The sequence below is a fragment of the Catharus ustulatus genome, chromosome 34 (genome assembly GCF_009819885.2).
Source record: "Catharus ustulatus isolate bCatUst1 chromosome 34, bCatUst1.pri.v2, whole genome shotgun sequence".
In the NCBI taxonomy this organism is placed as follows: Eukaryota; Metazoa; Chordata; class Aves; order Passeriformes; family Turdidae; genus Catharus; species Catharus ustulatus.
Window position 1 is genome coordinate 499,394 of NC_046254.1, and position 25,370 is coordinate 524,763.

At 47.2% G+C, this 25,370-nt stretch overlaps 2 protein-coding genes across 2 annotated transcripts in view; both read left to right on the top strand.

Annotated features, from left to right (window-relative positions):
• Positions 1 to 579: 579 nt before the first annotated feature.
• On the top strand, positions 580 to 23,074 carry RELB (RELB proto-oncogene, NF-kB subunit). Its single transcript, XM_033083971.1, has 12 exons — positions 580 to 638; positions 1,032 to 1,085; positions 1,231 to 1,239; positions 2,460 to 2,824; positions 8,505 to 8,662; positions 10,293 to 10,384; positions 12,350 to 12,481; positions 13,550 to 13,654; positions 15,434 to 15,649; positions 20,300 to 20,368; positions 20,814 to 20,891; positions 22,801 to 23,074. Exons 1-12 carry the CDS (start codon positions 623 to 625, stop codon positions 23,016 to 23,018), a joined length of 1,512 nt encoding a protein of 503 aa, XP_032939862.1. The 5' UTR covers positions 580 to 622; the 3' UTR covers positions 23,019 to 23,074.
• Positions 23,075 to 24,795: 1,721 nt separating this feature from the next.
• Positions 24,796 to 25,370, top strand: part of LOC117009632 (CLK4 associating serine/arginine rich protein) — a 33,916-nt gene continuing 33,341 nt past the window's right edge. The window contains exon 1 of the mRNA XM_033083908.1: positions 24,796 to 24,816. The gene's annotated coding sequence lies outside the window, so the exon portion shown is untranslated. The remainder of the gene's footprint in view (positions 24,817 to 25,370) is intronic.

Sequence of the window (25,370 nt, forward strand, 5' to 3'; positions counted from 1 at the left end):
CCCGTTCCCTCCCATTTCCCCGTGCCGGTGCCGGTTCCGCCGCCCCCGGGCCCCGCCGGCCGCGCTCCCTCCCGGACCTGCCCCGGGCCCGGGCCCGGCCCCGCCGCCGCCTCCGTCCCCGGCGCCGCCATCTTTTCTGCGCCGCCTCTCGCCCGCTCTCGCGAGACTTCCGGGGGCAGCGCGCACGTGACTCCAAACAGGGGCGGGAAGCGCTGCAAACCACGCCCATTCGGTGACGCAACGAGAAAACTAACCAATAGCAGGGCGGCCCGCCCCCCGCGGGAGGGGGTTTCCCCGCCCCGCCCCCTCAGCCGCACTCAGCCAATGGGAGCGCGTCCCGCCCCCAGCGCGCGCCCCGGGGGTGTTCCCCTTGGTGACGTCACCGGTACGCTCAGCCAATGGCGGCGCGGTGCGCTCCCGGTGGGGGTTTCCCCGACCGCGCCCCCGGCGGTGACGTCACGACGGTCTCAGCCAATGGCGGCGCGGCCCGCGCGGGGATTTCCAGGTCCGGCGGCGGCGCGGCCTCGGGGGGCGGCGGCGGAACCGGCACCGGCGGCTCCGGGCCCACCGGGACCGGCACCGGGACCCGCACCGGAACCGGGACCGCAACCGGCACCGGGACATGGCGCTGCCGCTCGGTGAGCGCGGCCCCGCTGGCTCCGGGACCCGCCCAGCGGGGAGCGGAACCGGGGATCCCCCCCGGTGGCAGAACCGGGGGGAGCGGAACCGGGGATCCCTCCCGGTGGCAGAACCGGGGGGAATGGAACCGGGGTTCCCTCCCGGTGGCAGAACCGGGGGGAGCGGAACCGGGGATCCCCCCCGGTGGCAGAACCGGCACCTCCCGGGTGGGGTCACGGGGGGATAACGGGGCGGCACCGGGGCGTGCGGGGGTCGCGGGGGGTGTCCCGTTCCCGTCCCGGTTGTCGCCGTTGCCGGTGCTGGGAGCGCCGCGGGTTTGCCGGGATCCGTCCGGGGCTGCCCGGTGCCGATCCCGGTGCTGATGCCGCGATCCCGGTGCCGTGTCCCGGTAGGAGCGGCCGTGCAGGATCCCGGGCTGGCGATGGCTCACGGTGCACCGGGGACAGGTAAAGCCCCGCTCCCGGTGTCCCCTCCCCTTCCCGGTGCCCGGTCCTGGTCGGGGGCTCTTCACGGGATCGTTTTTCCCCTTTTTTCCCTCCGGTTTTTCCCGTTTTTCCCGTTTTTTCCCGTTTTTTCCCCCCGTTTTTCCAGATGATTTGGGTGAGTGGAACCGGAGGAATTTGGAATCCTCGCCGTTTTCCGGGAATTTCGGGATCCTGATGCTACAAGAAGGATTTTTGGGATTTTTTGAATTGGGGGATTTTTGATTTTGGGAATTCGGGATTTTGGGAATTCGGGATTTTGGGAATTCGAGGAGGGGTCGGGTCCCGTCCCGAGGGGGATCCGGGAGGGAATCGGGACGGGGATGGAACGGGAGGGACGGGAGCGCTGGGATCTGCCCCGGATTTGGGATCTGAACCCAAAAATTCCCTCCTGAATTTGGGATTTGGGCTGGAATTCACTCCTGGATTTGGGATTGGGGTTAAAATCGCTCCTGGATTTGGGATTTGGGCTGGGAATCCCTCCTGGATTTGGGATTTGGGGTTAAAATCCCTCCCGGATTTGGGATCTGAATCCCAAAAATCCCTCCCGGATTTGGGATTTGGGCTGGAATTCCCTCCTGGATTTGGGATTTGGGGTTAAAATCCCTCCCGGATTTGGGATCGTGGCTGCTCCAATCCCAGAAGTCCACCCGAAATTTGGGGTTTGATCCCGATCACCGCCTCCATCCATCCCAATCCCCTGGAATTTCCTCCCGCCCGTGACCCCCCATCTCTTCTCCCCAGAAAAACCGGGATACCGCTTCCAAAACCCCCCGAAATTCCCGATTTTCCCCCCAGAATTCCTCCCGAACTCCCGAAATTTCCGATTTTCCTGCAGAAATCCTCCAAACCCCCCCGAAATTCCCAATTTTTTCCCCAGAACGCCTCCCGAAGCCCCAAAAATTCCCAGTTTATCCCCCCAAAACCTTTCCCAATCCCCCGAATTCCCGATTTATCCCCCAGAAACCCTCCCGAACCCTCCGAATTTCCCAATTTCCCCCCAGAAATCTTCCCGAAATTCCAGGTTTTCCCCCAGAACTCCCCCGAAATTCCCGTTTTTTCCCCCAGAACTCCCCCCGAACCCCCCGAAATTCCCGGTTTTCCCCCAGAACTCGCTCCGAAATTCCAGATTTTCCCGCAGAACTCCACCCGAACCCCCCGAATTTCCCAATTTTCCCCCAGAAATCCTCCCGAAATTCCCGATTTATCCCCCACAAACCCTCCCGAACCCCCCGAAATTCCCGATTTCCCGCCAGAACTCCTCCCTACCTCCCCGAAATTCCCGATTTTCGGGCAGAACTGCCCCCGAACCCCCCGAAAATCCCGATTTTCCCGCAGAAATCCTGGAGGAGGTGATGAAGGAGGACGGCTTCCAGCCGGATCCCGCTCCCGAAATTCCCAAATCCCTTCCCAAGCTGATCCCGCGCGGCTCCGACCCCGGCGCTGCCCGGGAGCCGCCGCTGGCCCGGGGCCTCCGCGGGCTCTCCCTGTCCCCGGTACCGGGACCCCGGTGGTGCCCGGGCACGGGAGGGGCTCGGGAAAAGCTGGAAAAGCTGGAAAAGCCGGGAAAGCCGCGCCTGGTGATCACGGAGCAGCCGAAGCAGCGCGGGATGCGGTTCCGGTACGAGTGCGAGGGGAGATCGGCCGGGAGCATCCTGGGGGAAAACAGCACCGAGGGCAGCAGGACCCTGCCCAGCATCGAGGTGAGAACCGGGAAAACACCGGGAAAACACCGGGAGATCCTTGGGAATACCTGGAGTGGTGCGGGATGGGATTTTGGGGTGGATTTGGGATCAACATCCTGGGGGAAAACAGCACCGAGGGCAGCAGGACCCTGCCCAGCATCGAGGTGAGCACCGGGAAAAAATCGGGAAATCACCGGGAAATCCTCTGGAATATCGGGAAATCCTGGGGAAAATACCGGGAAATCCTCGGGAAATCCTCAGGAATACCGGGAGTGCTGTGGGATGGGGTTTTGGGGTGGATTTGGGATCAGCATCCTGGGGGAAAACAGCACCGAGGGCAGCAGGACCCTGCCCAGCATCGAGGTGAGCGCCGGGAAAACACCGGGAAATCACCGGGAATACCGGGAATAGCTCGGGAAATCCTCAGGAAATCCTCGGGAAATCCTCGGGAAATTCTCAGGAAATACCTCGGGAATACCGGGAGTGGTGTGGGATGGGGTTTTGGGAGGTTTGGGATGGATTTGGGATTTGGCATCGAGGGGAAATCCTCGGGAAAACATCGGGAAATCCTTGGGAATACCGGGAAATCCTCGGGAATACCGGGAAAACCGGGAGTGGTGTAGGATTGGTTTTGGGGTGGATTTTTCCCATTTTCCCCGTATTTTTTCCTGTATTTTTCCTGTATTTTTCCTGTATTTTCCCGTATTTTTCCCAATTTTCCTGTATTTTTTCCTGCATTTTTTCCTGTATTTTGCTTGTATTTTTCCCAAATTTTCCTGTATTTTTCCTGTATTTTTCCTGTATTTTTCCTGTATTTTCCCTGTATTTTTTCCACATTTTCCCCTTATTTTTTCCAATATTTCCCCCTATTTTCCCTATATTTTCCCCATACTTTTCCTGTGATTTTCTCCAATTTTTTTTTTATTTTCCCCATTCTTTTTCCATATTTTTCCCGTATTTCCCCCATATTTTCCCCACACTTTCTCTGTGATTTTCTCAATTTTTTCTGCATTTTTCCCATACTTTCCCCTTTTTTTGCCACATTTTCCCCCATATTTTCCCCCATATTTTCCCCCATATTTTCCCCATATTTTCCTCATATTTTCCCCCATTTTCCCCATATTTTCCCCATATTTCCCCACACTTTCCTTGTGATTTTCTCCAATTTTTATGTATTTTTCCCATACTTTTCCCGTATTTTCCCCATATTTTCCCACACTTTCCCCATACTTTCCCTGTAATTTTCCCAATTTTTTTTTTATTTTCCCCACACTTTCCCCATAATTTTCCCCTATTTTTCCTGCACTTTCCCCATATTTCCCCCACATTTTCCCCACAATTTCCCCACATTTTCCCCTTATTTCCCCTGTATTTTTCCCCTATTACTCCCATATTTTCCCCATATTTTCTCACACTTTCCTTGTGATTTTCCCCAATTTTTCTGTATTTTCCCCATATTTTCCCCATATTTTCCCTGTGATTTTCTCCAATTTTTCTGTATTTTTCTCACATTTTCCCTATATTTTCCCCACACTTTCCCCGTACTTTTCCTGTTTTTCCCAATACTTTTCCCCTATTTTCCCCCTATTTTCCCCACATTTTCCCCACAATTTCCCCATATTTTCCCCATATTTCCGCTATACTTCTCCTGTGTTTTTACCCAAACTTTCCCTATGATTTCCCCATGCTTTCCCCACACTTTCCCCATACATTCCCCATAATTTTCCCCTATTTTCCTGCACTTCCCCCATACTTTCCCTGTGATTTTCCCAAATTTTTCTGTATTTTTCCCAAACTTTTCCCATATTTTCCCCATATTTTCTCACACTTTCCCCATACTTTCCCTGTAATTTTCCTCAATTTTTTTGATTTTCCCCACACTTTCCCCATAATTTTCCCCTATTTTCCTTGCACTTTCCCCATACTTTCCCCACATTTTCCCCACAATTTCCCCACATTTTCCCCTTATTTCCCCTGTATTTTTCCCCTATTTCCCCCATATTTTCCCCATATTTCCCCACACTTTCCCTGTGATTTTTCTCCAATTTTTCTGTATTTTTCCCATATTTTCCCATATTTTCCCCATATTTCATCACACTTTCCCTGTGATTTTCTCCAATTTTTCTGTATTTTTCCCACACTTTCCCCACATTTTCCCCACATTTCCCTGTACTTTTCTCCTGTACCTTTCCCTTGTTTTTCCCGTTTTCCCCACATTTTCCCCACATTTTACCCCTCATATTTTCCCCATATTTTCCCCCCATTTCCCCTGTAATTTTCCCTATTTTCCCCTGTTTTTTCCCACACTTTCCCCACACTTTCCCCACATTTTCCCCACCTTTTCCCCCATTTCTCCTGTATTTTTTCTCCATACATTCCCCATAATTTTCCCCCATTTTCCCCACACTTTCCCCATACTTTTCACCCTAATTTTCCCTGTATTTTTCCCCTATTTTTCTCACATTTTCCCCCTATTTTCCCCATATTTCCCCTATACTTCTCCTGTGATTTTCCCCAATTTTTCTGTATTTTTCCCAAACTTTTCCTATGATTTCCCCATCTTTCCCTACACTTTCCCCATAAATTTCTCCTATTTTCCCTGCACTTTCCCCACACTTTCCCCACATTTTCTCCTGTACTTTCCCCCTGTTTCCCCGTTTTCCCCCTATTTTTCCCCTATTTTTCCCATGTTTTTTCCGAATACTTTTTCCCTATTTTCCCCATATTTCCCCCATACATTTCCCCATTTTCTCCTATTTTCCCCACATTTTCTCCATAATTTCCCCACATTTTCCCCACATTTCCCCTATTTTCCTGTATTTTCCCCGTTTTTCCCCACACATTCCCCACATTTTTCCCTTATTTCCCCTGTACTTTTCCCCTATTTCCCCCATATTTTCCCCATATATCCCCACACTTTCCCTGTGATTTTCCCAATTTTTTTTGTGTTTTCCCCAAACTTTCCCCATCTTTCCCCACATTTTCCCCATAAATTTCTCCTATTTTCCCTGCACTTTTCCCACATTTTCCCCTGTACTTTCTCCTGTACTTTCCCCCTGTTTCCCCGTTTTCCCCCTATTTTTCCCCTATTTTCCCCATGTTTTTCCGAATACTTTTTCCCTATTTTCCCCACATTTCCCCCATACATTTCCCCCACATTTTCTCCATAATTTCCCCACATTTTCCCCACATTTCCCCCTATTTTCCTGTATTTTCCCCGTTTTTCCCCACACATTCCCCACATTTTTCCCTTATTTCTCCTGTATTTTTCCCCTATTTCCCCCATATTTTCCCCATATTTCCCTACACTATCCCTGTGATTTTCCCCAATTTTTCTGTATTTTCCCCAAACTTCCCCTATGATTTTCCCCACACTTTCCCCATATTTCCCCCTATTTTTCCCACACTTTCCCTGTAATTTTCCCCAATTATTTTTTATTTTCCCCACACTTTCCCCACATTTTCCCCACCTTTTCCCCCATTTCCCCTGTATTTTTTCCCCATACATTCCCCATAATTTTCCCCTATTTTCCCCACACTTTCCCCATACTTTTCGCCCTAATTTTCCCTGTATTTTTCCCCTATTTTCCCCACATTTCCCCCACATTTTCCCCACATTTTCCCCCTATTTTCCCCTTATTTCCCCTATACTTTTCCTGTGATTTTCCCCAATTTTTCTGTATTTTTCCCAAACTTTTCCCGTATTTTCCCCATATTTTCCCACACTTTCCCCATACTTTCCCTGTAATTTTCCTCAATTTTTTTTTATTTTCCCCACACTTTCCCCATAATTTTCCCCTATTTTTCCTGCACTTTCCCCATATTTCCCCCACATTTTCCCCACAATTTCCCCACATTTTCCCCTTATTTCTCCTGTATTTTTCCCCTATTACCCCCATATTTTCCCCATATTTCCCCACACTTTCCCTGGGATTTTCTCCAATTTTTCTGTATTTTTCCCATATTTTCCCATATTTTCCCCGTATTTACCCCATATTTTCTCTGTGATTTTCTCCAATTTTTCTGTATTTTTCCCACACTTTCCCCACATTTTCCCCACATTTCCCTGTACTTTTCTCCTGTACCTTTCCCTTGTTTTTCCCGTTTTCCCCACATTTTCCCCACATTTTACCCCTCATATTTTCCCCATATTTTCCCCCCATTTCCCCTGTAATTTTCCCTATTTTCCCCTGTTTTTTCCCACACTTTCCCCACACTTTCCCCACATTTTCCCCACCTTTTCCCCCATTTCTCCTGTATTTTTTCTCCATACATTCCCCATAATTTTCCCCCATTTTCCCCACACTTTCCCCATACTTTTCACCCTAATTTTCCCTGTATTTTTCCCCTATTTTTCTCACATTTTCCCCCTATTTTCCCCATATTTCCCCTATACTTCTCCTGTGATTTTCCCCAATTTTTCTGTATTTTTCCCAAACTTTTCCTATGATTTCCCCATCTTTCCCTACACTTTCCCCATAAATTTCTCCTATTTTCCCTGCACTTTCCCCACACTTTCCCCACATTTTCTCCTGTACTTTCCCCCTGTTTCCCCGTTTTCCCCCTATTTTTCCCCTATTTTTCCCATGTTTTTCCGAATACTTTTTCCCTATTTTCCCCATATTTCCCCCATACATTTCCCCATTTTCTCCTATTTTCCCCACATTTTCTCCATAATTTCCCCACATTTTCCCCACATTTCCCCCTATTTTCCTGTATTTTCCCCGTTTTTCCCCACACATTCCCCACATTTTTCCCTTATTTCCCCTGTACTTTTCCCCTATTTCCCCCATATTTTCCCCATATATCCCCACACTTTCCCTGTGATTTTCCCAATTTTTTTTGTGTTTTCCCCAAACTTTCCCCATCTTTCCCCACATTTTCCCCATAAATTTCTCCTATTTTCCCTGCACTTTTCCCACATTTTCCCCTGTACTTTCTCCTGTACTTTCCCCCTGTTTCCCCGTTTTCCCCCTATTTTTCCCCTATTTTCCCCATGTTTTTCCGAATACTTTTTCCCTATTTTCCCCACATTTCCCCCATACATTTCCCCCACATTTTCTCCATAATTTCCCCACATTTTCCCCACATTTCCCCCTATTTTCCTGTATTTTCCCCGTTTTTCCCCACACATTCCCCACATTTTTCCCTTATTTCTCCTGTATTTTTCCCCTATTTCCCCCATATTTTCCCCATATTTCCCTACACTATCCCTGTGATTTTCCCCAATTTTTCTGTATTTTCCCCAAACTTCCCCTATGATTTTCCCCACACTTTCCCCATATTTCCCCCTATTTTTCCCACACTTTCCCTGTAATTTTCCCCAATTTTTTTTATTTCCCCCACATTTTCCCCACACTTTCCCCATATTTTCCCCACATTTTCCCCAATTTCCCTTCTATTTTTCCTGTACTTTTCCCCACAATTTCCCCACACTTTCCCTCGTATTTTCCCCACACTTCCCCCTATTTCCCCCCTATTTTTCCCACAATTGCTTGTGATTTTCTCCAATTTTTCTGTATTTTTTTCCAAACTTTTCCCATATTTTTTCCATATTTTCCCCCTATATTCCCCATATTTTTCCCATACATTCCCCATATTTTCCCCTATTTTCCCCCACATTTCCCCCATAACTTCCCCCATAATTTCCCCCCATTTTCCCCATATTTTCCCCCCTGAATTCCCGCCTTTCCCGCAGCTGCAGAACTGCCAGGGGATCCCGGAGGTGACGGTCACGGCGTGCCTGGTGTGGAAGGATTGGCCCCACCGGGTGCACCCGCACGGGCTGGTGGGCAAGGACTGCGCCCAGGGGCTGTGCCGGGTGCTGCTGCGGCCCCAGAGCAACCCCCGGCACAGGTGGGGACCCTAAAAATTCCAGAATCCCAGAAAAACCGGGAATTCCCCCCCAAAAAACGGGAATTTCCCCCAAAAAACGGGAATTCTGGGCGTTTTTCCCATGATTTTCCCATTTTTGTGGCATTTTTGGGGCTGTGCCGGGTGCTGCTGCGGCCCCAGAGCAACCCCCGCCACAGGTGGGGACCCCAAAAATTCCAGAATCCCCAAAAAAAACGGGAATTCCGTGTGCTTTTCCTAAAAAAACCGGGAATTTCGGGCGTTTTTTCCTGCGTTTTTCCCATTTTTGTGGAGTTTTTGGGGCTGTGCCGGGTGCTGCTGCGGCCCCAGAGCAGCCCTCGGCACAGGTGGGGACCCTAAAAATTCCAGAATCCCAAAAAAACCGGGAATTCTCCCCCTCAAAAATGGGAATTCCTAAAAAACCCCGGGAATTTCAGGCGTTTTTTCCTGCGTTTTGCCCGTTTTTGGGTGATTTTCAGGAGTTTTTGGGGCTGTGCCGGGTGCTGCTGCGGCCCCAGAGCAACCCCCGGCGCAGGTGGGGACCCTAAAAATTCCAGAATCCCCCAAAAAATTGGAATTCCCTAAAAAAACCCGGATTTCCGGGTGTTTTCCCCATGATTTTCCCATTTTTGTGGAGTTTTTGGGCATTTTCGGGTCTGTGCCGGGTGCTGCTGCGGCCCCAGAGCAACCCCTGGCATAGGTGGGGACCCTAAAAATTCCAGAATCCCCAAAAAACGGGAATTCCGTGTGCTTTTCCAAAAAAACCCGGGAATTTCGGGCGTTTTTTCCTGCGATTTTCCCGTTTTTGTGGCGTTTTTGGGGCTGTGCCGGGTGCTGCTGCGGCCCCAGAGCAACCCCCGACACAGGTGGGGACCCTAAAAGTTCCAGAATCCCAAAAAACCCAAGAATTCCTAAAAAAACCGGGAATTCCGGGCGTTTTTCCCACGATTTTCGCGTTTTTGTGGCGTTTTTGGGCGTTTTTGTGGCTCTGCTGGGGGCTCCTCAAGCCCCAGAGCAACCTCTGGCACAGATGGGAACCCTAAAGCTTCCAGAATCCCTAAAAAACCGGGAATTCTCCCCCTCAAAAATGGGAATTCCTAAAAAACTCCGGGAATTTTGGGCGTTTTTCCTGCGTTTTCCCCGTTTTTGTGGCGTTTTTGGGTGGTTTTCAGGAGTTTTTGGGGCTGTGCCGGGTGCTGCTGCGGCCCCAGAGCAACCCCGGCCACAGGTGGGGACCCTAAAAATTCCAGAATCCCAAAAAAAACGGAAATTCCTCCAGAAAAACGGGAATTCCTAAAAAAACCCCGGGAATTTCGGGAGTTTTTCCCACGATTTTCCCGTTTTTGTGGCGTTTTTGGGCATTTTTGTGGCTCTGAGATTTTGGGGTTTTTTATAATTTTTTGTTGGTTTGTTTTTAGGGTTTTTGGTGGTTTTGGGGTTTTTATAAAGTGGTTTTTTTTTGGTTTTTTTGTGTGTTTGTGTGGGTTTTTTGGGGTTTATTTTGAGGTTTTTTTGGTTTTTTTTTTTTGGTTTTGGGGTTTTTTTTGTATTTTGGGGATTTCTGGGCTTTTCTGAGCCGGGGAAATTTAGGAAAGGGCAGGAAAAAACTTGGGAATTTTGGGATTGCCGGCAGTTTCAGCAACCTGGGCATTCAGTGTGTGAAGAAGAAGGAAATCGAGGGCGCCATCGAGAAGAAGCTGCAGCTGGGGATCGACCCCTTCAAAGGTCAGCACTGAGCCCTGGAATTCCCTGGAATTCTCTGGAATTCCATATTTTCCCCTAATTTCCCATTTCTCCTATTTTTCCTGGGGTTTTTCCCTTTTTTTTTGTTTTCTTTTCCCCGATTTTTCTGTATTTTTTCCCTGTTTTTCCTGCTGTATTTTCTTTTTTTTCCCCCCATTTTTTCCTGGTTTTGTTTCTGTTTTTTTTTTTTTTTTAAATTTTATTTTCCCCCATTTTCCCTATTTCCCTCCCATTTTTTTCTATTTTTCCCCATTTTTCCTCCATTTTCCCCCATTTCTCCCCCATTTTTCCCGTTTTTCCCCATTTTTTTCCATTTTCCCAATTTTTTTTTCTGTTTTTACCCAGTTTTTTTCCATTTTTTTCATTTTTTCCTGTTTTCCCTCTTTTCCCCCCCATTTTCCCAGCTGTCATTTTTCCCTGGTTTTTTTCCCCCCATTTTTTTCCCCATTTCTACTCCATTTTCCCCATTTTTTCTCCCATTTTTCCCCCATTTTTTCCCCATTTCTCCCCGGGTTTTTTAAAAATTTTTTCAATTTTTTCATTTTTTCCCATTTTCCCCGTTTTTCTCCCCATTTTCCCAGTGGGATCCCTCCAGAAACCACCTTTCCCTTTTTTCTGTCATTTTTCTCTGTTTTTTTCCCCATTTTTCCCCATTTTTTCCCCATTTCTCCCCCGTTTTTCCCCATTTTTTCCCAGTTTTTTCCACATTTTCCCCCCATTTTCCCCCATTTTTTTTCCATTTTTCCTCGTTTTTTTTCCATTTTTTCCGTTTTTTCCCAATTTCCTCGTTTTCCCCCCCATTTTCCCAGCTGTCATTTTTCCCTGTTTTTTTTTCCCCCATTTTTTCCCCATTTCTCCCCATTTTTCCCTGTTTCTCCCCGAGTTTTTTTCCATTTTTTCCATTTTTTCATTTTTTCCCATTTTCCCAGTTTTCCCCCCATTTTTCCAGAACCACCTTTCCCTTTTTTCTGTCTTTTTTCCCTGATTTTTTTCCCCATTTTTCCCCCATTTCTCCCCCATTTTTCCCATTTTTTTTCCGTTTTTCCCCGAGTTTTTTCCATTTTTTCATTTTTTCCCATTTTCCCCGTTTTCCCCCCATTTTTCCAGAACCACTTTTCCCTTTTTTCTCACATTTTTCCCTGTTTTTTCCCCCATTTTCCCCCCATTTCTCCCCCGTTTTTCCCATTTTTTTCCTGTTTTTCCCCAGGTTTTTTCCATTTTTTCATTTTTTCCCATTTTCCCCGTTTCCCCCCATTTTTCCAGAACCACCTTTCCCTTTTTTTCTGTCTTTTTTCCCTGCTTTTTTCCCCATTTTTCCCCATTTTTTCCCAGTTTTTTTCCTGAGTTTTTTCCATTTTTTCATTTTTTCCCATTTTCCCCGTTTCCCCCCATTTTTGCAGAACCACTTTTCCCTTTTTTCTCACATTTTCCCCCATTTTTTCCCTGTTTTTTCCCCGTTTTCCCCCGTTTTTTGCCCGTTTCTCCCCAGGTTTTTTTTTCATTTTTTCCATTTTTTTCATTTTTTCCCAATTTCCCCGTTTTTGCCCCCATTTTCCCAGCTGTCATTTTTCCCTGTTTTTTTTTCTCCTCATTTTTTCCCCATTTCTACCCCGTTTTCCCCATTTTTCCCCATTTTCCCCATTTTTTCCCCATTTTTTCCCCGTTTTTCCCCATTTTTTCCCTGTTTTTCCACATTTTTGCCCCGTTTTTCCCATTTTTTTCCATTTTTCCCCAGGTTTTTTCCATTTCTTCATTTTTTCCCATTTTCCCCATTCCCCCCATTTTTCCAGAACCACTTTTCCCTTTTATCTCACATTTTCCCCCATTTTTTCCCTGTTTTTTCCCCTTTTTTCCCCCATTTTTTTCCCGTTTCTCCCCATTTTTTTTTCATTTTTTCCATTTTTTCACATTTTCCCATTTCCCCCGTTTTTCCCCCCGTTTTCCCAGCGGGATCCCTGCGGAATCACCAGGAGGTTGATCTCAACGTGGTCAGGATTTGTTTCCAGGCCTCGTTCCGGGACCGCGCCGGGATCCCCCGGAGCCTCAGCCCGGTGCTGTCCCAGCCCATCTTCGACAAGAGTGAGTCCCAAAAACCCCCAAACTCACCCCAAAAATGGCCTGGAAATGGCCTGGAAATGTCCTGAAAATATGCTAGAAATATCCTGAAAATATAGCAGAATTATCTCAAAAATATCCTGAAAATATCTCAAAAATGGGCCATAAATATCCCAAAAATATCCTGAAAAAAATCCCTAAAATTACCCCCAAAATATCCTGAAAATATCCTGAAATTATCCCAAAATTATCCCAAATTTATCCCCAGAATGTTCCCCCCAAACCCCCCCCGGAGCCTCAGCCCGGTGCTGTCCCAGCCCATCTTCGACAAGAGTGAGTCCCAAAAACCTCAAAACTCACCCCAAAAATATCCTGGAAATGTCCTGGAAATATCCTGGAAATATCCTAGAAATATCCTGAAAATATACCAAAATTATCTCAAAAATATCCTGAAAATATCCTGAAAATATCCTGAAATTATCTGGAAAATGTCCCAAAATTATCCTAAAAATATTGGAAAATACATCAAAAATATCCTAAAAATATCCTAAAAAAATCCCAAAAGTATCCTGAAAATATCCTGAAAATATTCCAAAACTCTCCTGAAAATATCCCAAAATTATCCCCAAAATATCCCGAAAATATCCTGAAAAAATCCTAAAAATATCCCCAAAATATTCAAAAAAATCCCCAAAATATCCCCAAAATATCCCAAAAAATCCCCCAAAAATCCCCCAAAAAATCCCCAAAAATCCCAAAAATCCCCCAAAAATCCCCAAAAAATCCCCAAAAATCCCCCCAAAAATACCAAAAAGTTCCCCCAAAAATCCCCAAAAATTCCCAAAACTTCCCCCAAATTTCCTGAAACATCCCCTAAAAATCCCCCCCCAAAAAAAAAAAAAATCCCCCAAAAAATCCCAAAAATCCCCCCAAAATGCAAAAAAAAATCCCAAAAAATTTCCCAAAAAATCCCCAAAAAATTCCCAAAAAAATCCCCCCAAATCCCCAAAAAATTCCCCCCAAAATCCCCCAAATCCCCCCAAATCCTGGGCTCGGGGCAGGTTCCTGGAGCCGGAATTTTGCCGTTCCCAGAATCCACGAACACGTCGGAGCTGCGCATTTGCCGCATGAACAAAGAGAGCGGCCCCTGCACGGGGGGCGAGGAGCTCTACCTGCTCTGCGACAAGGTCCAGAAAGGTACCCGGGCCTGCACACCTGGGCACAGCTGGGCATACCTGGGGGCACCTGGGCACACCTGGGTACACCTGGGATACACCTGGGGACACCTGGGATACACCTGGGGACACCTGGGGACACCTGGGATACACCTGGGGACACCTGGGATACACCTGGGCACACCTGGGGACACCTGGGATACACCTGGGATACACCTGGGCACACCTGGGCACACCTGGGAGGCGTTTGGGCACACCTGGGGACAGCTGGGATACACCTGGGCACACCTGGGCATACCTGGGAGGAGTTTGGGCACAGCTGGGCACAGCTGGGATACACCTGAGATACACCTGGGATACACCTGGGCACACCTGGGCACAGCTGGGCACAGCTGGGGACACCTGGGCACACTTGGGGTGCCTGGGATACACCTGGGATTCACACACACCCACCTGGGCACACCTGGATACACCTGGGATACACCTGGGCACAGCTGGGCACAGCTGGGGGGAGTTTGGGCACACCTGGGCACACCTGGATACACCTGGGGACACCTGGGCACACCTGGGGACACCTGGGATACACCTGGGATACACCTGGACACACCTGGGAGGAGTTTGGGCACACCTGGGCACAGCTGGGCACACCTGGGATGCACCTGGGATACACCTGGGATCCACCTGGGATTCACACACACACACCTGGATACACCTGGGGACACCTGGGATACACCTGGGGGGAGTTTGGGGACACCTGGATACACCTGGGACACGCCTGGGCACGGCTGGGGGAAGTTTGGGCACACCTGGGCACACCTGGGATGCACCTGGGATCCACCTGGGATTCACACACACCCACCTGGGCACACCTGGGCACACATGGGATACACCTGGGGGGAGTTTGGGGACACCTGGGCATACCTGGGCACACCTGGGACACTCCCCCCCTTCCCCAATCCCGAATAATCCCCGTCTCCGTGGTTCCCAGAGGACATCGCGGTGATTTTCCGGCGCGAGTCGTGGGAGGCGCGGGCGGATTTCTCCCATTCCCAAATCCCACAAAATCCCTCCGAAAATCAAAAAAAATCCCAAAAAATCCCAAAAAATCCCCAAAAAATCCCAGAAAATCCCAAATAACCCCAAATAATCCCAATAATCCCGAACCCTCTCGTTCCCAGAGGACATCGCGGTGATTTTCCGGCACGAGTCCTGGGAGGCCTGGGCCGATTTCTCCCATATCCCAAATCCCAAAAAAATCCAGAAAATCCAAAAAAACCAAAAAAAATCCAAAAAAAGTTTCCAAAAAATCCCAAAAAATCCCGAAAAATCCCAAAAAATCCCAAATAACCCCAAATAATCCCAATAATCCCGAACCCTCTCGTTCCCAGAGGACATCGCGGTGATTTTCCGGCGCGAGTCGTGGGAGGCGCGGGCGGATTTCCCCCATATCCCAAATCCCAAAAATACCCAAAAAAATCCCAAAAAATCCAAAAATATTTTCCAAAAAATCCCAAAAAAATCCAAAAAAATCCCAAAAAATCCCAAATAATCTCAAAAAACCCCAAATAATCCAAATAATCCCTGTTTCCGTGAGTTCCCAGAGGACATCGCGGTGATTTTCCGGCGCGAGTCCTGGGAGGCGCGGGCGGATTTCCCCCATAACCCAAATCCCAAAAATGCCCAAAAAATCCCAAAAAATCCAAAAAACATCCCAAAAAATCCCCAAAAAATCCCAAAAAATCCCAGAAAAACCCAAATAACCCCAAATAATCCCAATAATCCCAAACCCTCTCGTACCCAGAGGACATCGCGGTGATTTTCCGGCGCGAGTCGTGGGAGGCGCGGGCGGATTTCTCGCAGGCCGACGTTCACCGCCAGGTCGCCATCGTGCTGCGCACGCCGCCCTACGCGCACCTGGAGCTGCGCGAGCCCGTGCAGGTGGAGGTGTTCCTGCAGCGGCTGACGGACAGCGTGCGCAGCGAGGGCTTCCGCTTCACCTACCTGCCCAAGGACACCGGTACTCACCTGGGGTAACAGGGATGAGGGAACAGTGACAGGGACAGGGACAGGTGTAGGTACAGGCACAGGTACAGGCACAGGTACAGGCACAGGGACAGGGACAGGTACAGGCACAGGTACAGGTACAGGTACAGGGACAGGTGTAGGTACAGGTACAGGTGTAGGTACAGGTACAGGCACAGGCACAGGTACAGGTGTAGGTACAGGTACAGGTACAGGTACAGGCACAGGTACAGGCACAGGCACAGGTACAGGGACAGGCACAGGTACAGGTACAGGCACAGGTACAGGCACAGGTACAGGCACAGGTACAGGTACAGTACAGGTACAGGTACAGGCACAGGCACAGGTACAGGTGTAGGTACAGGTGCAGGTACAGGCACAGGTACAGGTACAGGTACAGTACAGGTACAGGTACAGGCACAGGCACAGGTACAGGCACAGGGACAGATACAGGGACAGGGACAGGCGCAGGTACAGGTGTAGGTACAGGTACAGGTGTAGGGACAGGTACAGGTACAGGCACAGGTACAGGCACAGGTACAGGCACAGGTACAGGTACAGGTACAGGTGTAGGTACAGGTGTAGGTACAGGTACAGGTACAGGTACAGGGACAGGTACAGGTACAGGGACAGGTATAGGTACAGGCACAGGCACAGGTACAGGTGTACGTACAGGTACAGGCACAGGTACAGGCACAGGTACAGGCACAGGCACAGGCACAGGCACAGGCACAGGTACAGGCACAGGTACAGGCACAGGTACAGGTACAGGTGTAGGTACAGGTGTAGGTACAGGTACAGGTACAGGCACAGGTACAGGCACAGGTACAGGTACAGGTACAGGCACAGGCACAGGCACAGGCACAGGCACCGGTGTAGGGACAGGTACAGGTACAGGCACAGGTACAGGGACAGGTACAGGCACAGGTACAGGTGTAGGTACAGGTACAGGCACAGGTACAGGCACAGGTACAGGCACAGGTACAGGCACAGGTACAGGTGTAGGTACAGGTACAGGCACAGGTACAGGCACAGGTACAGGTACAGGCACAGGCACAGGCACAGGCACAGGTACAGGTACAGGTACAGGTACAGGCACAGGTACAGGTACAGGTACAGGTACAGGCACAGGCACAGGTGTAGGGACAGGTACAGGTACAGGCACAGGTACAGGTACAGGCACAGGTACAGGCACAGGCACAGGCACAGGTACAGGCACAGGTACAGGTACAGGCACAGGTACAGGTGTAGGTACAGGCACAGGTACAGGTACAGGTACAGGTACAGGCACAGGTACAGGCACAGGCACAGGCACAGGTGTAGGTACAGGTGCAGGTACAGGCACAGGTACAGGTACAGGGACAGGTACAGGGACAGGTACAGGCACAGGTACAGGTGTAGGTACAGGTACAGGTACAGGCACAGGTACAGGTGTAGGTACAGGTACAGGCACAGGTACAGGTACAGGCACAGGCACAGGCACAGGCACAGGTACAGGTACAGGTACAGGCACAGGTACAGGTACAGGTACAGGCACAGGCACAGGCACAGGCACAGGTGTAGGGACAGGTACAGGTACAGGCACAGGTACAGGTACAGGCACAGGTACAGGCACAGGCACAGGCACAGGTACAGGTACAGGCACAGGTACAGGTACAGGCACAGGTACAGGTGTAGGTACAGGTACAGGTACAGGGACAGGTACAGGTACAGGTACAGGCACAGGTACAGGCACAGGCACAGGCACAGGTGTAGGTACAGGTGCAGGTACAGGTACAGGTACAGGTACAGGGACAGGTACAGGTACAGGCACAGGCACAGGTACAGGTACAGGTACAGGCACAGGTACAGGCACAGGCACAGGCACAGGTGTAGGTACAGGTGCAGGTACAGGTACAGGTACAGGTACAGGGACAGGTACAGGTACAGGCACAGGCACAGGTACAGGTACAGGTACAGGCACAGGCACAGGCACAGGCACAGGCACAGGTGTAGGGACAGGTACAGGTACAGGCACAGGTACAGGTACAGGCACAGGTACAGGCACAGGCACAGGCACAGGTACAGGTACAGGCACAGGTACAGGTACAGGCACAGGTACAGGTGTAGGTACAGGTACAGGTACAGGTACAGGCACAGGTACAGGCACAGGTACAGGCACAGGCACAGGGACAGGTGTAGGTACAGGTACAGGTACAGGTGTAGGTACAGTACAGGTGTAGGTACAGGCACAGGTACAGGTGTAGGTACAGGTACAGGCACAGGCACAGGCACAGGTACAGGGACAGGCACAGGCACAGGTACAGGCACAGGTACAGGTGCAGGTGTAGGTACAGGCACAGGTACAGGTACAGGTGCAGGTGTAGGTACAGGCACAGGTACAGGTACAGGTGCAGGTGTAGGTGCAGGCACAGGGACAGGGACAGGCACAGGTACAGGGATAGGCACAGGTACAGGTGTAGGTACAGGTACAGGGACAGGTACAGGTACAGGTACAGGTACAGGCACAGGCACAGGCACAGGTACAGGTGTAGGTACAGGCACAGGGACAGGTACAGGTACAGGCATAGGTGTGGGTACAGGTGTAGGTACAGGTACAGGCACAGGTACAGGTGTAGGGACAGGTACAGGTACAGGTGTAGGTACAGGTACAGGGACAGGTACAGGCACAGGCACAGGCACAGGTACAGGGCCAGGTGTAGGTACAGGTGCAGTTGATTCCCGGTGTTTCCCATTTATAAATCCTCGTAATTCCCGGTGTTTCCTGGTGATAATTCCTGGTAATTCCCGGTGTTTCCCGGTTATAATTCCTGCTAATATTTCCTGGTGTTTCCCAGTTATAACTCCCGGTAATTCCTGTTGTTTCCTGGATATAATTCCCAGTAATTCCCGGTGTTTCCTGGTGATAATTCCCGGTAATTCCCGGTGTTTCCCAGTTATAACTCCTGGTAATTCCCGGTAATTCCCGGTGTTTCCTGGTGATAATTCCCAGTAAGTACCGGTGTCTCCCAGTAATAATTCTCAGTAATTCCTGGTTTTTCCTGGATATAATTCCCAGTTATAATTCCCAGTAATTCCCGGTAATTCCCGGTGTTTCCCTGTTATAACTCCTGGTAATTCCCAGTAATTCCCAGTTTTCATTCCTGGTGTTTCCTGGTTATAATTCCTGATAATTCCTGGTTCTAATTCCTGGTGTTTCCTGGTTATAACCCCTGGTAATTCCTGGTTCTAATTCCTGGTGTTTCCTGGTTATAATTCCTGGTAATTCCTGGTAATTCCTGGTAATTCCTGATAATTCCTGGTGTTTTCCCATTATAACTCCTCGTAATTCCCACTAATTCCCAGTGTTTGCTGGATAAAATTCCCAGTTATAATTCCTGGTTATAGTTCCCAGTAATTCCCGGTGTTTCCCGGTTATAATTCCTGATAATTCCTAATAATTCCCGGTGTTTTCTGGTTATAATTCCTGATAATTCCTGGTGCTTCCCGGTTATAATTCCCGGTAATTCCCGGTTTTTCCCGGTTATAATTCCTGAGAATTCTCAGTTATAATTCCCGGTTATAATTCCTGGTAATAATTCCCGGTAATTGCCCATAATAATTCCTGGTCATGATTATAATTCCCGGCTGTAATGAGTTCCTGGTTATAATTAAAGAATTCCCCGTTCTAATTAATGAATTCCTGGTTATAATTAATGAATTCCTGGCTGTAATTAATGAATTCCTAGCTGTAATTAATGAATTCCCGGTTATAATTAATGAATTCCCAGTTGTAATTAATTAATTCCTGGCTGTAGTGAGTTCCTGGTTATAATTAATTAAATTCCTTGCTATAATTAATTAATTCCTGGTTATAATCAATGAATTCTTGGTTAAAATTAATGAATTTCCGGTTAAATTAATGAATTCCCCGCTGTAATTAATTAATTGGTGGTTATAATTAATGAATTTCAGGTTATAATTAATGAATTTTTGGTTATAATTAATGAATTCCTGGTTATAATTAATGAATTCCCAGTTATAACTAATGAATTCCCATCTGTAATTAATGAATTTCCAGTTATAATTAATGAATTCTTGGTTATAATTTATGAATTCTCGGCTGTAATCAATGAATTTCCAGTTATAATTAATGAATTTCCAGTTATAATTAATGAATTCCTGGTTATAATTAATGAATTCCTGGCTGTAATTAATTAATTCCCAGTTATAATTAATGATTTCCCAGCTGTAATGAATTCTCTGTTATAATTAATGAGTTCCTGGTTATAATTAATGAATTTCCGGTAATAATTAATGAATTCCCAGTTATAATTAATGAATTTCCTGTTATAATTAATTAATTTCTGGCTGTAATTAATGAATTCCCAGCTATAATTAATGAGTTCCTGGTTATAATTAATGATTTCCCGGCTGTAGTTAATTAATTCCTGGTTATAATTAATGAATTCCTGGTTATAATTAATGAATTCCCAGTTATAACTGCAGAAGTCCCATCAGTAATTAATGAATTTCCAGTTATAATTAATGAATTCCCGTCTGTAATTAATTAAATCTTGGTTATAATTAATTGATTACCGGTTGTAATTAATGAATTAATGATAATTAATTAATTAATTGCCGGCTGTAATTAATTAATTCCCAGACGCCTACGGGGTGCAGGTGAAGCGCAAGCGGGGAATGCCCGACGTGCTGGAGGAGCTCTCGGGGTCAGGTGGGACTGGGGGCACTGGGAGGGACTGGGATAAACTGGGAGGGAACTGGGAGGGACTGGGAGGGACTGGGATGGACTGGGAGGGAACTGGGAGGGGACTGGGAGGGAACTGGGAGGGACTGGGATGGGACTGGGAAGGACTGGGAGGGACTGGGATAAACTGGGAGAGGAATGGGAGGGACTGGGATGGAACTGGGATGGACTGGGAGGGACTGGGAGAGGAATGGGGGAATTTTAATTTGGGGATTTGGGGGGAATTTGGGATTTTTTGGGATTTTGGGGATGGATTTCGGGGGGAATTTGGGAATTTGGGGCTGGATTTGGGCTGGATTTTTTGGGAATTTTGGGCTGGATTTTGGGGGGAATTTGGGATTTTGGGGGATGGATTTTTTTGGAATTTGAGATTTTTTGTGAATTTGGGATTTTTTTGGAATTTCCCCCCCAGACCCGTTCGGGATCGAGGCCAAGCGCAGGAAGAAGCCCCCGGGGTACCTCGAGCATTTCCTGCCCCTGGGACCCTCAGGTGTGACCCCAAATCCCAAAATTCCCCCTCCCCAAATCCCAAAATTCCTCCAAATCCCAACTCCACCCAAATTCCCAATTTCCCCCCCAAAAATCCCATTTGCCCCCCAAAATTTCCCATTTTATCCCAAAAAATTCACAATTTTTCCATAAAAAAATTCCCATTTTATCCCTAAAAATCCCATTTTACCTCCCACAAAATCCCAATTTATCCCAAAAAATTCCCATTTTATTCCAAAAAAATCCCATTTTACCCCCCAAATTTCCCATTTCTTCCTAAAAATCCCTATTTCTCCCAAAAATTCCCATTTTATCCCCCAAAATCCCATTTTATCCCCCAAAATCCCCTTTTATCCCTAAAATTCCCATTTTATCCCCTAAAAATTTCTCTTTCTCCCCAAAATTCCCATTTTCCCCCCCATAATTTCCCTTTTTTTCCCAAAATTTCCATTTTTTCCCCAAAAATTCCCAGTTTATAAAAAAAAATCCCATTTTATCCATAAAAAATCCCCTAAAAATCCCATTTTCCCAAAAAAATCCCATTTATCCCCCAAAAATTCCCAATTTCCCCCCAAAATTTCCCTTTTTTTCCAAAATTCCCATTTTTTTTCCCCAAAAATTCCCATTTTATCTCAAAAAAATCCATTTTCTCCCTAAAAATCCCATTTTATCATCAAAAATTCCCATTTTCCCCAAAAAAATTCCCAATTTTTCCTCAAAAATTCCCCTTTTATCCCAAAAAATCCCATTTTATCCCTAAAAAATCCCCTAAAAATCCCATTTTACCCCCAAAAATTCCCATTTTACCCCCCAAAAAACTCCCATTTCCCCCCCCAAATTCCCCTTTTACCCCAAATTTCCCCTTTTTTTCACCCAAAATTCCCATTTCATCTCTAAATAATTCCCATTTTCCCCACAAAAATCCCATTTTCTCCCCAAAAATTCCCATTTTATCCCCCAAAAATCCCAATTTCCTCCAAAACACTCCCATTTTATCCCTAAAAATTCCCTTTTCCCCCCCCAAATTTCCCTTTTTTACCAAAATTCCCATTTTATCCTGAAAAATCCCATTTCCCCCCAAAAAAAATCCCATTTTATCCCTAAAAATCCAATTTTAACCCCCAAAATTTCCCTTTCCCCCCAAATTTCCCCTTTTTTCCCCCAAAATTCCCATTTTATCTCTAAAAAATTCCCATTTTATCCCTAAAATTCCCATTTTATCCCAAAAATTCCCATTTTCCCCCCAAAATTCCCATTTTCTCCCCCAAACATTCCCAAGTCCCCTCCAAAATGTCATTTTCCCCAGTGAAAATCCCATTTTCCCCCAAAAAAATCCCATTTTCCCCCCAAAAATTCCCAATTTTTCCCCAAAATTTACCATTTTATCCCAAAAAATCCCATCTTGTCCCTAAAAAAATCCCCTAAAAATCCCATTTTTCCCAAAAAAATCCCATTTATCCCCCAAAAATTCCCAATTTCCCCCCAAAATTCCCCTTCTTTCCAAAATTCCCATTTTTTCCCCCAAAAATTCCCATTTTATCCTCAAAAATTCTCATTTTCCCCCCCAAAAAATCCCAATTTTTCCCCCCCAAAATTCCCAATTTTTCCCCAAAATTCCCATTTTGTCTCCCAAAAATCCCAATTTCCTCCAAAAACCTCCCATTTTATCCTTAAAAACTCCCATTTTATCCCTAAAAATTCCCTTTTCCCCCCCAAATTTCCCTTTTTAACCAAAATTCCCATTTTATCCTGAAAAATCCCATTTTCCCCCCCAAAAAATCCCATTTTATCCCTAAAAAATCCCCCAAAAATCCCATTTTACCCCCAAAAATTCCCATTTTTTCCCCCAAAAATCCCATTTTACCCCCAAATTCCCATTTTTCCCCCCCAAATTCCCGTTTTTTCCGCAGCCGCCGCCCTCCCCCCGGAGCCGGAGCCGCTGGATCCCCTCCCCCCGCTGCTGCCGCCCTTCCCCCCCTCGGCTTTTCCCGCCTTTTTCCCGGAATTCGCGGAATTTCCGGAGTTTTTCCCGCCGGTTCCGGAGCTGCTGGCGGAGCCCCCCAGCGGGGACCCCCCCCCGATTTCCAGCCTGGTGGGGTCGCACATGTTCCCGGGGGGGGAGGGCTGAGGGGTCACCAAAAAAATAAAATACCAGAAAATTCCACCCAAAATCCCAAAAAATTCCCCCCAAAATCCAAAAAAAATTCCACTCAAAATCCCAAAAATTCCACCCAAAATCCCAAAAAATTCCCCCCAAAATCCGAAAAAAATTCCACTCAAAATCCCAAAAATTCCACCCAAAATCCCAAAAAATTCCCCCCAAAATCCGAAAAAAATTCCACTCAAAATCCCAAAAATTCCACCCAAAATCCCAAAAAATTCCACCCAAAACGCCCCAAAAAAATCCCCAAAAGTTCCACCCAAAATACAAAAAAGTACTCAAAAAATTCCTCCCAGGATCCCAAAAATTTCACCAAAAATTCCACCCAAAATGCCCCAAAATTCCTCCCAAAATACCAAAAATTTCTCCCAAAATCCAAAAAAATTCCACCCAAAGTCCCCAAAATTCCACCCAAAATCCTCCAAAAATTCCACCCAAAATGCTCAAAAATTCCCCAAAAATTCCCCAAAAATTCCTCCCAAAATCCCAAAAAATTCTCTAAAAAATTCACCCAAAATTCCAAAAATATCCCAAAAATTCCTCCCAAAATCCCAAAAAATACTCAAAAAATTCCACCCAAAATCCCCAAAAATTCCTCCCAGAATCTCAAAAATTCCACCCCAAATCCTCCAAAAATTCCCCAAAAAATCCCCTCAAAATGCCCCCAAAATCCCTCAAAATCCCCAAAAATTTCCCAAAAATTCCTCCCAAAGTGCCCAAAAATTCCCTCCGAAATCCTCAAAACTTCTCCAAAAAAATCCCTCAAAAATCCTCAAAAATCCTCCAAAAATTCCCAAAATTCCCCCAAATCCCCTCAAAATTCCCAAAATTCCCCAAAATTCCCCAGGAGGATTTCAGGAATTTTTTCTTTTTCCTCCCCACCCCAAAATTCGGGCCAAAATTTCGGCCCTGGGCTGGCTGGACCCTGCTGGGATTTTGGGAAATTCCCAAAATTTTTCTTTTTGGAGATTTTTTTTGCACTATATTTATAGGGGGGATCCCTCATTTTGGGTGGAATTCCCAGAATTTTGGGTGAAATTCCCAGGATTTTGGGCGGAATTCCCAGAATTTTGGTGGAAATTCCACAATTTTGGGCAGAATTTCCGGAATTTTGGGCAGAATTCCTGAGATTTTGGGTGGAATTCTTGGGATTTTTGCTCAGAATTTCAGCATTTTGGGGGAAATTCTGGGGATTTTGGGCCCAGTTTTGGATTTTGGGGGAAATTCTGGGATTTTTGGTGGAATTTTTTGGATTTTGGGGGAAATTCTGGGATTTTTTGGGGTGGAATTCTCAGATTTTGGGTGGAATAAAGCCATGGATGGACACCCAGGAGTTGTTATTGGGGACTGGGATGGAACTGGGAGGGATTGGGATGGACTGGAACTGGCACCAGTCAGTCCCAGTATGGAACTGGGAATAGAACCCGGAAGTGGAACAGCTCAGGCCACGCCCACACACAAACCACGGCCAATCAGGACCTGCTTCAGCCTCGTTCTGACACCAAGCCACGCCTCCAAACCGGTGCAGCCTCGTTCTGACACTAAGTCGCGCCCCCAGTCTCGTTCTGACAACAAACCACGCCCCCAAATTGTCGCAGCCTCGTTCTGACACCAAGTCACGCCCAAAAACCAACCCGAGCCTCGTTCTGACATCAAGCCACGCCCCCAGCCTCGTTCTGACAGCAAGCCACGCCCCCTTTCTCCTGCCCCCCCCATCCACTTCCGCTTCCGCCGCCACTTCCGCTTCCGGCGGGCGCGGAGCGCGGTGAGCGGCGCTGGCGGCGGGGCCCTCCCCCGTTAATGAACGCCCTCATTAATCTCTAATTAATTATCTCCCTCATTAACCCGCCCGGGTATTCCCCGTTCGCGGAGTCCCCCCCGCCCCCCCCGCGCTGCCCCCGCGGCTCCGGGGCCTTCCCCTCCCCCCCCGCGCGTTCCCGGTTTTCCTCTTCCCGTTCCCGCCGTTATTCCCGGTTTTCCTCTTCCCCTTCCCTCTCCTTTCCATTTCCTCCCCATTTCTTCCCATTCCCGGCCCTTTTTCCCGTTCCCTTTTTATTCCCATTTTCTTTTTTTTTTATTCTGCTCATTTTGTTCTGTCTCCCCATTTTTTAATTCCCATTTCTGCTCTTTATTTCCATTTTTAATAATCTGATTTTGCCCCTTTTTAAAATTCCCGTTCTCTCCTTTTTTCCCATTTTAAAAGTCCTATTTCCCTCCCTTTATTCCCTAATTAAAATTTTCGTTTCTGCCGTTTATTCTCATTTTTTAATTCCTATTATCCCCCCTTTTTCTTAGTTTTAAAATTCCCATTTTTAAATT